The sequence below is a fragment of the Oncorhynchus kisutch genome, linkage group LG28 (assembly GCF_002021735.2).
Source record: "Oncorhynchus kisutch isolate 150728-3 linkage group LG28, Okis_V2, whole genome shotgun sequence".
Taxonomy (NCBI): domain Eukaryota; kingdom Metazoa; phylum Chordata; class Actinopteri; order Salmoniformes; family Salmonidae; genus Oncorhynchus; species Oncorhynchus kisutch.
Genome location: NC_034201.2, coordinates 15,125,335 through 15,140,760, shown reverse-complemented (window position 1 = coordinate 15,140,760; position 15,426 = coordinate 15,125,335). Strand labels below are relative to the sequence as shown.

Here is a 15,426-nt window from a genome sequence, read left to right as displayed (position 1 = left end):
CACAGTCTGCTTAAACTAACAACACACAAACAATTATAAGTGTTCATGTCTTTATTGAATTCATTTTTCCGTTGATGATAGCAAGTTGTCCAGGCCTTGAGGCAGCAAAGCAGCCCCAAACCATGCCGCTCCCTCCACCATACTTTACAGTTGGGATAAGGTTTTGATTTTGGTGTGTTGTGACATTTTTTATCCACACATAGTGTTGTGTGTTCCTTCCAAATAATTGAACTGTAGTTTCATCTGTCCACAGAATGTTTTGCCAGTAGCGCTGTGGAACATCCAGGTGCACATTTGCAAACTTCAGACGTGCAACAATATTTTTTGGGGACAGCAGTGGCTTCTTCCGTGGTGTCCTCCCATGAACACCATTCTTGTTTAGTGTTTTACGTATCGTAGACTCGTCAACAGAGATGTTAGCATGTTCCAGAGATTTCTGTAAGTCTTTAGCTAACACTCTAGGATTCTTCTTAACCTCTTTGAGCATTCTGCGCTGTGCTCTTGCAGTCATCTTTGCAGGACGGCCACTCCTAGGGAGAGTAGCAACAGTGCTGAATCCAGGCTACATCACATCCCGTCGTGATTGCGAGTCCCATAGGGCGGCACACAATTGGCCCAGCATCGTCCGGGTTTGTAAATAAGAATTTGTTCTTAACTGGCTTGCCTAGTTAAATAAAGGTTAAATAAAAAATAAATTATCTTCAGATCAAATTTGATGACCAATTTATGGAGAAATTCAGGTCATTCCAAAGGGTTCACATTATTTTTCTTCTCACTGTATATAAATAAGGTATTTCTGTTTTGTTTTTTATATAAATGTGGAAACATGTCTAAAAACCTGTTTTCGCTTTGTCATTATGGAGTATTGTGTGTAGATTAATGAGGATAAACACTTTTTTTGTAGAATAGACTGTAATGTAACAAAATTTTGAAAAAGTCAAGGGGTCTGAATACTTTCCAAAGGCACTGTACGTCCATAATTTTTTTTAAACTGGAACCGTTTACCTTCAGACAAGTCCCGTGACACGGGTGCGTCAATAGACTCTTAAGGATTCTAGAACAGTGACTCGAACAAAACTATTTTTAAAGTGATATCTGATTAAATGTATGGTGGTGAAGCTGCATACCGAAACCCTGATCCCTGCAGAAAGTGAAGAGTGCATTCAAAATCTACTCAGTACACAATTGACAGATACTGCATGGTTGATTTCTGTACGACGTCTACCAGTGCGTGCTGTAGTAAAGTGGAGCTGTTTTGCTAAAAGTACATTTTGTCTTATGCCCAATTGTCTTGATGAAGAGAGTTTAGAACACTTTTTATGCAACTGCTACAGAACTAAAGAAATATGGGATCTGATGAAGTTTTGATTTTGATGTAGGTGTCTTCGATACTCATATAGATGACAAAACTAAAGAATGATGGTGGACAATAATATGCATTGTGAACAATAAGATTTGGAAGACAAGATGCATTGACTAGTAAACACATTTTTGTCCCCTCAAACTCTATTTTTAAACAAATCATAACAGAACTAGGGCGGCAGGTAGCCTAGCGGTTAAGAGCGTTGGGCCAGTAATCGTAAAGTTGCTGGTTTGAATCCCTGAGCCGACATCTGCCGATGTCCAGTTGAGCAAGGGACTTAACCCTAATTGCTCCTGTAAGTTGCTCTGGATACGAGCATCTGCTAAATGATGTAAATGTAAACTAAAAAGAAGCTGGCCTACAGAAACTTCCATGGACACTATTAAATCTGTAAACCATGTAATGTAATTATGAACGCATGTATTGATGTGAAAGCTAAATTGTGTATATATATGAACTATCCTATTATGATTGTAAAAAAAACTTAAATAAGTGATTTTAAAGATGTATGTTGGTGTATCATGGTGTTGAATGCCATTTCTGCCCCATGCAACATTATACAAGATCACCTTCTCTACATGACTTGACAACTGATATAGTATCGCCTTTCTCTCTAATTGATTCATCAATGAAATTCAGTTGAGTGGAATATATTGCTATATACAACCATTTAGTTCAGCAGTGCATTGTACACTACACTATAATTCTAAATGGTAGCACATACAGTGACTCATTCCACTTTGTCCTATTGAAACACACTGGCTGATGGAGAATTATGATGTAGTATTTACAGCCACATACATATGATTTGGTTTTACCTTCCAACATAAATTGATGTCAAATTGATACATTTATTTTACAGTGTTCAGCAGTTATTAAACTATATACACGTAAACTAGGCACTACATAATTTTGGTTCAGTAGTTATCAGTTTTGAGCAGTTTGATTAAGTGATAGTTAAAGGTATTGTTAACAAATGACAAGCAAATTATATCAAAAGTAATGTGTATATTACATTTTGAAAAGCAGATACCTAGATTGAATATGTATGCATATTGAAAGAGTGATTTGGTGCAGTGAACAAATTACTTTGACTTTGGTTTTAAGTACTCAATCTATTGAAAATGTACTTAGTTTTTGAAACATCTGTTTTTATTTTTTGTGCTTACAGTTGTGAAAATGTACCACATACTTGTGAACATTGCACCAGTCATTGAAAAAAAAAAAAAAATTTAATGTAATTTGTATTACTTCCACAGAGAGGATTCAATGATGGAGTACCTGAAGATCGCCCAGGATCTGGAGATGTACGGTGTCAACTACTTCAGCATCAAGAACAAGAAAGGATCAGAGTTGTGGTTAGGAGTAGACGCCCTGGGACTCAACATTTACGAACAAAATGATAAGTGAGTGACTCATGTCGAAATATACACCACAGGGGTACTCACAAGTATGGGACTGAAATATGTTAAACATATGCTTACAAACTTAGGTACAATGGTTGTTTTCTGATTATGACATTATGTGCAAAATAGTGCAAATATCACTGTTTATATGTTATTTTTGCCTCAACAGGATGACACCTAAAATTGGATTCCCATGGAGTGAAATCAGGAATATTTCCTTCAATGACAAGAAGTTTGTCATCAAACCCATTGACAAGAAAGCACCAGTATGTAACCACCCTCTCTATACTCATCCATAGTTTATAAGGTTATACAGTATTATACAGTATCTCCTAGGTACAAAAATCATTATTGTTGCCATAATTATTTTTAGAAAGATTACTGGTATGGACTGGTCTCATAGATCAGACATAACATAGTAAATATACATCTCGGACACTGTAATTTGTATGTTACATTTGGTATGGTTACATAAGTTACTTGAGACAAAAACGAATGTCTAGCAATCCAAAGGTTGCATGTTTGATTGAATCTCATCAAAGACAACTTTAGCTACTTAGCTACTACCTTTTAGCTACTTAGCCTGTTAGCTAACCATTCCCCTAATCTTAACCCTTTTAGCTAACCCTTACCCTAACCTTAACCTAACTCCTACCCCTAGAGCTAGCTAATGTTAGTGTTAGCCATCTAGCTAACATTGGTCACAACAAATTGGAATTCTTAACATATACATTTTGCAAATTTGTAACATATTGTACATTTTGGAAATTCGTAACATATTGTACGAATTGCAATTCGTTACATATTATACAAAATGGATGATGGACATCCACAATTTAATACATACTATACGAAACGTAACAATTCAAACTAAATGGCGTGTCTGAGATTTATGTATAAAATAATACGAAATGCTCTGAGACCACGTTGGATAGTCAAACATGCTTTCTCTTCTAGGACTTTGTATTCTATGCTCCACGACTGCGTATCAACAAGCGCATCCTGGCACTTTGTATGGGCAATCATGAGCTGTATATGCGTCGCCGCAAACCAGACACCATCGAGGTACAGCAGATGAAGGCCCAGGCCAGAGAGGAGAAGAACCACAAGAAGATGGAGAGGTCAGTGTCACCACCACCACACACTCAAGCTACTGCTAACATGAGTCTATTTCAAGACATCAGACCTTTGGTTACTCCTGCCTCTGTATTTGTGTCATCCTTGTACAAGCCCAACAGCAATGCTCAAAAATAAAGCTGAACATGAAGGGCATTTGTGCATCAATTGATAGTTTCTAACATTCAAATCAGCAGACTGTTGTGGGTGTCAACTGGTGGCCACTGGCCACACATGAGGGTCTTTGTTATGAGTGGATTTTTCTTAAGAAATTCCCTCTAACTTCAGTAGCCATCAGAACAATGACAGATCTATTTAGCTAATGTTTATGTTGGCCTATTGTCTGATAAAGAAGGCTTGACAATGTTAGGAAGTTATCCATGTTCCCTCCCTTCTATATCCCTGTTTACTCTACGGCCTCTGTCCACCAGGGCACTGCTGGAGAACGAAAAGAAGAAGAGAGAACTTGCTGAAAAAGAAAAGGAAAAGATTGAAAAGGAGAAGGAGGAGCTTATGGAGAGACTGAAACAGATTGAGGAACAGACAAAAAAAGCTCAGCAAGGTTGGAAACACCCAATTTCTGTAGTATAAACAAACTATTTTCTTTACTCTTAAAGCTGGGAGTCTTATAAGTGTGGTTGTTCATAGCTTTTTATTGATTGTTGTCTAAATACACAAGTTGTTAATTTATCCTTTATTTATGCAAGTTAGTCTTGTTGAGGTAAAACATATTTTGCAAGAGAGATAATGAAGCCCAAGCTACAGTACACATAATTAATTCTGTCTATCATCATTACTGTGTGTGCAGAGTTGGAGGAGCAGACACGGAGGGCCCTGGAGTTGGAGCAGGAGAGGAAGCGTGCTCAGGAGGAGGCGGAGCGTCTGGAGAAGGAACGCAGGATGGCTGAGGAGGCCAAGACCGCCCTGCTCCAGCAGTCTGAGAACCAGATGAAGAACCAGGAACACTTGGTGAGTTACACACACATTAATGAACAGCACACGCAGTGTCAGCACGTAGCATTGTGCTACAGAGTGATGAGCTGAGTAAAGGGATGATTATGAATTACTGTAGTTCATTCATTGGAATATAACACATCAATTATTATTTGTATTGTATAGGAACATGTATTATCATGATAGTTAATATTATTATTCTAGAAATTGTGAAATGCATGAAAATCATTGTTTAACTTCTAGTTTTCTAACTGTGGTAGTCTTCACATGGTTTGGAAAGGAAAATAAGCAAACATCTGTTGAAACTTTCAAATCCAAATTCATGGAAAGAAATTGAAAATAAAAAAATTGTTTCCACAGGCCACGGAACTGGCTGAGCTGACCTCAAAGATCTCACTACTGGAGGACGCCAAGCAGAAAAAGGAGGATGAGGCAACGCAGTGGCAACAGAAGGTGTGGTCTCAGCTACTGCTCTCTTCATTCACTCTGACCTCCCCCACCTTCTCAAATGGTTTAGTCCCATGTGTCATTAAGCTATAGTCAATGTTACAGTAATTTATCCATTAGAAAAAAGTAAAAAATTAGGATGAACCATAGTCTAGCATTCAAGCTTAGCCCTGATTTGATGTTCTGAAGTTATAGCAGTTGGGCACTGTTTGTTTTAAGATACCATACTTAGACTCCCTCTGGTGCAGGGCATTGCTCCATAGGAAGGGCCCCTCCTCTCCTCCCTGTGGGCATGGTGACTCATGCTGTGGTGTGGGCCTGGCTGTAAGGGGAGGGTTCTCTGTCTTTACGTTAGGGAAATCCTGTTTGCCTGGGAGGATATCTTTCACCCCATTGTGCATTTTTTCCCTATTTTAGCATTTGAAAGAAAGCAAATCTAAATGGCAGGTCCCAAATGTCCTGTGATTGTGCTGTCTAGAACAAACCCATATTCATACGATGGATTTATGAGCTTAGACTGTCACTGATTGGTGCACCTGTCACCCAGGGAATAAATGTATATTTTGGGTCCATTAGGACTGTAGAATCTTATAGACGTCATATTTCTTCTGCCAGGGGGCAACAGCAAGATGGCACCAACAGAGAGGGTCACCTCGCTTCTAGTCCTTACGAAACTATGCAGTATTTTGTTTTTTAATGTATTATTTCTTACATCGTTAGCCCAGAAAATTTTAAGTTTTATTACATACAGCCGGGAAGAACTATTTGATATCAAAGCGACGTCAACTTACCAACATTACGACCAGGAATATGACTATCCCGAAGCGGATCCTTTGTTCGCCACCCAGGGCATTTGATGTGTTCCCAGAGGCTGACCCAAAACAACGTTGCCGCAGAAGACGTAAACAGAGTGGCCTCCTGGTCAGACTTCGGAGGTGTGCACTCCACCCACCGCTTCCGAGTATATTACTCGCCAATGTCCAGTCTCTAGATAACAAGGTGGGCAAAATTAGGACAAGGGTTGCTTTCCAGAGAGACATCAGGTATTGTAACATACTCTGTTTCATGGAAACATGTCTCTCTCTCGAGATATGTTGTCGGAGTCGGTACAGTCACCGGGATTCTTTGTGTCGCACCGACAGAAATAAAGATCTCTCTATGAAGAATGGCGGGGGTGTATGCTTCATGATTAACGACTCATGGTGTAATCATAACAACATGCATGAACTCAAGTCCTTTTGTTCACCTAACCTAGAATTCCTCACAATCAAATGCCGACCATATTATCTCCCAAGAGAATTCTCGTCGGTTATTGTCACAGCTGTGTATATCCCCGCTCAAGCCGATACCACGACGGCCCTCAAGGAACTTCACTGAACTCTAAACCATCATCCTGAGGCTGCATTTATTGTATCTGGGGATTTTAACAAAGCAAATTTGAGAACAAGGCTACCTAAATTCGACCTGCATATTGATTCTCGCACTCATGCGGGAAATACACTGGATTGCTGCTACTTTAACTTCCGTGGCGCATACAAGGCCCTCCCCCGCCATCCCTTCGGCAAATCTGACCACAACTCCATTTTGCTCCTCCTGTCCTATAAGCAGAAACTCAAACAGGATGTACCCATGACAAGAACTATTCAATGCTGGCCTGATCAATCGGGATCCACGCTACAAGATTGTTTTGACCACACAGACTGGGAAATGTGCCGGGCAGCCTCAGAGAATAATATTGATTTATACACTGATTCGGTGAGTGAGTTTATAAGGTAAAGCATTGTAGATGTTGTACCCACAGTGACTTAAAACCTACCATAACCAGAAACCATGGATAGATGGCGGCATTCGCGCAAATCTGAAAGCGCGAACCACCGCATTTAATCATGGAAAGATGACCGGGAATATGGCTGAATACAAACAGTGCAGTTATTCCCTCCAAAAGGCAATCAAACAAGTGAAATGTCAGTATAGGGACAAAGTGGAGTTGCAATTCAACGGCTCAGACACGAGACGTATGTGGCAGGGTCTACAGGCAGTCACGGACTACGAAAAGAAAACCATCCACGTCACGGACACTGACGTCTTGCTTCTAGACAAACTAAACACCTTTGCCAGCTTTGAGGATAATACAGTGCCACCGACGCGGCCCACTACCAAGGACTGTGGGCTCTCCTTCTACATGGGCGACGTGAGTAAGACATTTAGAAGTGCTAAACCTAGCAAGACTACCGGCCCAGACGGCATCCCTATCCGTGTCCTCAGAGCATGTGCAGGCCAGCTGGCTGGTGTGCTTACGGACATATTCAATCTCTCCCAATCCCAATCTGCTGTCCCCATATGCTTCAAGATGACCACCATTGTTTCTGTACCAAAGAAGGCAAAGGTAACTGAACTAAATGACTATCGTGCTGTAGCACTCACTTCTGTCATCATGAAGTGCTTTGAGAGACTAGTCAAAGATCATATCACCTCCACCCAGACCCACTACAATTTGCATACCGCCCCAATATGTCCACATGAGATGAAATCGCCAGGAGGAATACCTATGTAAGAATGTTGTTCATTGACTACAGCTCAGCATTCAACACTAGAGGTCGACCGATTATGATTTTTCAGCGCCGATACCGATCATTAGAGGACCAAAAATGCCGATACCGATTTAAATCGTCTGATTTAAAAAATAAATAAAAAATGTATTTGTAATAATGACAATTACAACAATACTGAATAAACACTTATTTTAACTTAATATAATACATCAATAAAATCAATTTAGCCTCAAGTAAATAATGAAACATGTTCAATTTGGTTTAAATAATGCAAAAACAAAGTGTTAGAGAGAAAGTAAAAGTGCAATATGTGCTATGTAAGAAAGCTGACGTTTTAGTTCCTTGCTCAGAACATGAGAACATATGAAAGCTGGTGGTTCCTTTTAACATGAGTCTTCAATATTCCCAGGTAAGAAGTTTTAGGTTGTAGTTATTATAGGACTTATAGGACTATTTCTCTCTATACCATTTGTATTTCATTAACCTTTGACTATTGGATGTTCTTATAGGCACTTTAGTATTGCCAGTTTAACAGTATAGCTTCCGTCCCTCTCCTCGCTCCTCCCTGGGCTCGAACCAGCAACACAACGACAACAGCCACCATTGAAGCAGCGTTACCCATGCAGAGCAAGGGAAACAACCACCCCAAGGCTCAGAGCGAGTGAAGTTGGAAAAGCTATTAGCGCACGCTAACTAGCTAGCCATTTCACTTCGGTTACACCAGCCTCATCTCGGGAGTTGATAGGCTTGAAGTCATAAACAGCGCAATGCTTGACGCACAACGAAGAGCTGCTGGCAAAACCAACGAAAGTGCTGTTTGAATGAATGTTTACGCGCCTGCTTCTGCCTACCACCGCTCAGTCAGATACTTAGATACTTGTATACTTGTATGCTTGTATGCTCAGTCAGATTATATGCAACGCAGGACACACTAGATAATATCTAGTAATATCATCAACCATGTGTAGTTAACTAGTGATTATGATTGATTGTTTTTTATAAGATAAGTTTAATGCTAGCTAGCAACTTACCTTGGCTTACTGCATTCGCGTAACAGGCAGTCAGTCTCCTTGTGGAGTGCAACGAGAGAGAGGCAGGACGTTATTGCGCTGGACGAGTTAACTGTAAGGTTGCAAGATTGGATCCCCCGAGCCGACAAGGTGAAAATCTGTCGTTCAGCCTCTGAACGAGGCAGTTAACCCACCGTTCCTAGGCCGTCATTGAAAATAATAATGTGTACCCTCCAAGCTTATCATTAAGCTTGAGGCCCTGGGTCTCAACCTCGCCATGTGCAATTGGATCCTGGACTTCCTGACTGGCCACCCCCAGGTGGTGAAGGTAGTAAGCAACATCTCCACTTCGCTGATCCTCAACACTGGGGCCCCACAAGGGTGCGTGCTCAGCCCCCTCCTGTACTCTCTGTTCACCCATGACTGCGCGGCCATGCACGCCTCCAACTCAATCATCAAGTTTGCAGACAACACATCAGTAGTGAGCTTGATTACCAAGAACGACGAGACACACACTTGAAGTGTGGTGTCAGGAAAACAACCTCTCACTCAACGTCAACAAAACAAAGGAGATGATCGTGGACTTCAGGAAACAGCAGAGGGAGCACCCCACTATCCACAACGACGGGACAGCAGTGGAGAAGGAGGAAAGTTTTAAGATCCTCGGCATATACATCACGGACAAACTGAAATGGTCCACCCACACAGGCAGTATGGTGAAGGCGGCGCAACAGCGTCTCTTCAACCTCAGGAGGCTGAAGAAATTTGGCTTGTCGGCTAAAACCCTCACAAACTTTTACAGATGCACAATTGAGAGCATCCTGTCGGGCTGTATCACCGCCTGGTACAGCAACTGCACCACCCACAAACGCAAGGCTCTCCAGAGGGTGGTGCGGTCTACGCAACGCATCACCGGGGGTAAACTACCTGCCCCCCAGGACACCCACAGCACCCGATGTCACAGGAAGGCTAAAAAGATCATCAACAAAAACAACCACCCGAGCCACTGCCTGTTCACCCCGCTACCATCCAGAAGGTGTGGTCAGTACAGGTGCATCAAAGCTGGTACTGAGAGACTGAAAAACAGCTTCTATCTCAAGGCCATCAGACTGTTAAACAGCCATCACTAACACAGAAAGGCTACTGCCTACATACAGACTGGAAATCATTGGCGACTTTAAAAAATGGATCACTAGTCACTTTAATAATGCCACTTTAATAATGTTTACATATCTATTGCATCTTGTCTATGCCGCTCGGTCATCGCTCATCCTTATATTTATATGTATATACTTTTATTCCATCCCTTTACTTAGATTTGTGTGTATTAGGCAGTTGTTGTGGAATTGTTAGAATACTGTTAGATATTACTGCACTGTCGGAACTAGAAGCACAAGCATTTCGCTACACTCGCAATCACATCCAATAACATTTTATTTTATTTGAACAGAATCAGACAGGTGAAAGATTGGCTAATACTGTGCTGTAGTGACACAAAATCCTTTATGGATATATTAGATTATACTGGACTCAGCTAAACCATTAGCTAACACTGAAGTTCACCTGAAGTTCACCCCTATGTTTGTTTTTATCACATAACCTATTGATTGATATTCCTTGTCCTGAATCAGTTCATACCATGAGTCATTAACATTAGTGGCTGCCCCCCTTAGGCCTGCATGGTGCAGGAGGACCTGGAGAAGACCAAAGAGGAGCTGAACAGCAAAATCATGGCATCACACATACAGGAGCCTATGCAGGCCGAGAACGAGCATGACGAGAATGACGAGACCAGCGACCAGGCCAGTGCCGAATTCACGGGCGGCATCTCCTACAAAGACCGCAGCGAGGAGGAGCGTATGACCGAAGCCGAGAAGAACGAGCGCGTGCAGCAACACCTGCTGGTGAGTGACCGACTGTGGCTGCTGTCCACATCAAACACCTCCAGGACTAGAGACACAGCTGTTTATAGGGGTTGCATCACTCTTTATGATATTGTAGAGATTACAAGAATGGGGCCTATGAACATGTCCTGGTATACCTGTGTTGTTGTGTGAGCCGTAGTGAGACTTGGCAGTAATGTTATCTTTCCTCTACCAGGCTTTGAGCTCGGAGTTGGCCATCGCTCGAGATGAGACCAAGAAAACCGCAAATGACATCATCCATGCGGATAATGTGAAAGCTGGACGGGACAAGTACAAGACCCTCCGGCAGATTCGGTCGGGCAACACCAAGCAGCGTATAGACGAGTTTGAGTGTATGTGATGTATCTTGTTTGCAACTACTATAACCCCCACAGCGGTGCCATACTTGGTCCATTCATTCTAGACTGCAGACCTGCCTCACACAAGCTACAGTGCCTTTTACCCAAACAAGACCAGAATACATATCAAAAAGCAAAACAAAAGTACAGCAAAATGTATATGAATAATGGTGCACAAATCACATTACATGTAATGTTATTCAGAATTATGAAATAAGTGGATGCATCAGGGACATTTTTTATAGAAGAATGGTTTAAAGTGAATCAAATTTGATAATACATTTTTCCAGCCTTTGAATTTGGGTTATAGATGGAGGGTGTTTTTATTGATTATAATTTAGTTATTTTTAAGTGATTCATCTCTCACACTGTTTTAAACTAAAAATTAACAAAACAACACAATGCAGGACAGCTGCAATTACGTTATGGTTGGCCACATTTTAGGTGTCATTATTTCAGAGCAGGTTTGTTTGTTTTGAAGTAGACCTATTACTGTAAGCATTTTCCACAAATTAAGAGAAAACATCAAACTGTAATTAGATTGTAGTTTTTTATTATATTCTAATTTTAGGCATTTAAAGAGATTGTTGTCTTTCTAAGAGAAGGACATCTTTGTTTGGAAACTCTCAACAGTATTACTTTTACATAAGATTTTATTAAGTCCATATGAAATAAGCGCTGGAATACCACGTTTACCATTTTCAGAGAGACACATACTTATGAATGACTCTTTATAGACCAAGTGTATCTGCTATGACATATAGCCATGCACACTAGTAGCTACCATGATTAGGGGTTTGTTTTTGTATATCAATCCTTTGCTAAGTATTTTATTATATGGAATTTTTAGAAATATGATTCTACGGCCTGTCTTGAAGGATTTATTTTGTGATTTGGATTTTTCAATAAAACAGGTTATGATGTGTAAAAAGATGGATGTCTTATGAAATGTAAAGTTGTCTGCATGCTTCCCATCCGTAACAGTTCAAAATAGTTTGTGTATATATTATGACGACACAACGCTGTTGTGACGTTTTGGTCTTCTGCAATGTTGTTTTTTGGGGGCAGTTCGTGCACACAATTTTAGTTTCTTGAGGTAAATTGAAATTCGGTAACTGAAGTCTATGCGCCTTCATGATTGGTCAACAGTAGGGATTCTTCAATCAAGTGTTTGTCAGTCAGCGTGAGACAACTCGTTTTCATGCAAAAATCACTTGAGAAATACTACAACAAACATCTTAGATATAAAATTGCGCCACTAAAACCTCATCGCCACTAAAACCTTATTTTAGATGAATTCAGATTATTTTGAGGAAGTGTACACTGGCTACGGCGCCTCAAGAGGGACAAAGAGTAGTAACGACCCTGGGTTTACAAGAGCGGATATCGACTCTGCGGCTTGAGCATGCTTTTGCGGCACCGTCGATAGCGCGCTGGACTTCGGACTAGAAGGTCGAGGGCTCGAGACCTGCTCCCTGCCTGTTTCATTACGTTCTAACCCCAGGGTCGTTACACTACTCCCCCCTTTCAAAGAGCGCGTCCTCGCGCTAGCTTGCGACTCGACGTCATATAGGAACGCGTTCACATGCCACGCGCCCATATTGTCGCTACTTTCTCATTCATTTTTCAAGCGAAGGTCTTTTGAGTTTGGCTAGGAGCAAACCGAACCTAGTATGCAGATGTCTTAAGTGTCCCGCTAGCCTTTTGTCAATTCAATTATATGCATGACTGGAAGCCACCAGCCAGAATCAAAACAAGGATGTTACAGTACAAGGCAGTGCTTTGTCTTCAGCAGACATTTGCTGCTAGTCTTCATTTCAACTGTCATTAAAAGCAGAAACTACAGTTTTATGTGTTATGTTTTCCCTTTTCCTTATTTTTTTGTATGATCTCAGAAACAGGAATTTTGGGCAAATGCCGGATGGGCTGCTCCATCTTTAGCCAAGTGGGAATGTCCAAATATGTGTTTTTGTGCAGATGTATCATTATTTGGCTGATAATTGGGGCCTCAATGAAAAGAAAAATGGTTTGTATGTCAAATTTCAATGTTGCTCCAAATGTCGAATTTCAACGTATTTTTGACACCCTGGGTTGACTCCTGCTCAGTATCATTCCATTTCTCCAATACCTTTTTTTTAGTTGCTCCACCCATCAAATGTAAAAGGTTATGGGTTAAGGTTTTGGATAGGGTAAAAAAAATAAAGTGTCAACCTGTGGGATCAAACACGCAACCTTCAGATCCAGAGTCAAGCCTACTTGATGGTAATAGAGCTCACAGTTGCCCCTAGTGACCGGTTTTTAAGGTATTTCCTGAAGTCCTCGGGACATGGATAGACGTTCAATTTCAAAGTCACTCTTGTCTCTGCCTGCACTGAAACATTCTGTGAGTAGCAGCCATAGACTGTAAAAAGCAGGGCATATATGAGTGCATCTGATGTAGATTAGGGGAGATGGGGGCTATACCAGGGATATAGTCTACTGCATGGGCCGATTGGCTATCTGGCAAATCCAAGATGGACCATCTTTTTGTTTGGTGGGCAGGTCAAATAAAAAAAAAAATGGACAAAAAACAAAAAGGTATTTAAAAAAAATTATATTTGCTTGGTTTTCTCTGTCACAATATATATATATATATATTTTGAACATTTGCCTGATCAGATGGGCCGGCTCGGTTTTCCGATTGGCTGAGCTGAGGATGCACAAAAAATTCACATTCATAGTCAAACGCGCATCAGCTCAGATAATGGATCATGAAACACGGAAATGTGGTGCATTTTCTTGAGGCCGACGCTGCTAAATATGTGACATTTTTATTTTCTAAAAGTTCTTATATTTTTTTATTTAATCATTATTTAACTAGGCAAGTCAGTTAACAAATTCTTATTTACAATGATGTCCTACAAAAAGGCCCCCTGCGGGGACGGGGGATAAAAAAATAAATAAAAATAGGACAAAACACACATCACGATAAGAGAGACACCACAACACTACATAAAGAGAGGCGTAAGACCACATATGACCAGTTTGCAGAGGAGTAGAGTGCAGTGATGTGTCCTACAAGGAGCATTGGTGGCAAATCTGATGGCAGAATGGTAAAGAACATCTAGCCCTCGAGAGCATCCTTACCTGCCGATCTATAAATTACATCTCCGTAATCTAACATGGGTAGGATGGTCATCTGAATCAGGGTTAGTTTGGCAGCTGGGGTGAAAGAGGAGCGATTAAGATAGAGGAAACCAAGTCTAGATTGAACCTTTAGCCTGCAGCTTTGATATATGCTGAGAGAATCTAGCCACATTCCCAAGTACTTGTATGAGGTGACTACCTCAAGCTCTAAACCCTCAGAGGTAGTAATCACACTGGTGGGGAGAGGGGGATTCTTCTTACCAAACCATATGATCTTTGTTTTGGAGGTGTTGGTAATGTTCTCTAGTTGTGCCGTGATTAGGTCAGTGTTCTGTCACTCATGGGGACACTGCATTTACGGGGATAGGTAACAAAATTCACCTCCCTTGGGTGCTGCCATAGATTTACATTAGAAATTCCCATACAAGAAGGCTCAAGGTCATTGGCCACAGATAAAATGACGTCAAATAACGTTACATCTACCATAGCTTTGATTGGACTGATCATGTCAACATCATACTTTCAAAATCTTAGCTAGCAAGCTAAACAAGCAGTCATCGTCATGAATCATGTTGACAATCTACTGTCAAATCCTTTTCAATCCTTGTCATTTGACGAGAAATTACAGATAACATTTATCAGTGCTCATCGGCCGTTGGACATAAACATTACACAACAAGTTGGAAATCGCAAATTCATCAATGAGTGGTTTGGAAGGAATCAGTGGCTAACTGCAAGCGGGGCAAAGCAATCACTAGCCTGCTATTCAGTGGAGTGGGTGTGTGGTCCAAGTCTGAGTTTCCAAGCTTAAAAGGATTAACATTCCCATGCAACGCCTTGGGTCAGAAAAGGTTGAATACATTGGGCATGCTGTCAATCCAGGATGACTTCTGCAGCGTTCAAAACAACTGAAAATTCGGAACTGCGAAATCTCTGACTTCAGTTAGCTCAAGACAACAGGGAAAATACGCTTTGAACGGTCATCCAGCTTAGAATTCCAAGTCGTGAACTTGGGCCCCTTTCTAGAGCTCAGACCTGAAGATCACTGACGTCATGATTTGACCTTGTTTTTTCATAGTTCCCAGTTGTCTTGAGAATGTCAGACTTTGAAGACAACGTTTGTGCACAAAGGACTGCCGCACCGCCTTCCTATTCAAGTGAGCACAGCACAACAAGGTGAGTCCAAAAA

At 41.0% G+C, this 15,426-nt stretch overlaps 1 protein-coding gene across 3 annotated transcripts in view; it reads left to right on the top strand.

The window, feature by feature from the left end:
• Positions 1–12,956, top strand: part of msna (moesin a) — a 35,030-nt gene extending 22,074 nt beyond the window's left edge. For 2 of the 3 annotated variants that reach the window (XM_020463680.2, XM_031807834.1), the window contains exons 6-13: positions 2,623–2,769; positions 2,939–3,035; positions 3,727–3,890; positions 4,317–4,447; positions 4,694–4,854; positions 5,200–5,292; positions 10,522–10,752; positions 10,949–12,044. In XM_020463680.2, coding sequence (XP_020319269.1) covers positions 2,623–2,769; positions 2,939–3,035; positions 3,727–3,890; positions 4,317–4,447; positions 4,694–4,854; positions 5,200–5,292; positions 10,522–10,752; positions 10,949–11,113 — 1,189 coding nt within the window. In that variant the 3' untranslated portion in view covers positions 11,114–12,044. Of the gene's footprint in view, positions 1–2,622; positions 2,770–2,938; positions 3,036–3,726; positions 3,891–4,316; positions 4,448–4,693; positions 4,855–5,199; positions 5,293–10,521; positions 10,753–10,948 lie in introns of all 3 variants that reach the window. The other variant, XM_020463681.1, reaches the window with a different exon arrangement.
• Positions 12,957–15,426: the final 2,470 nt, after the last annotated feature.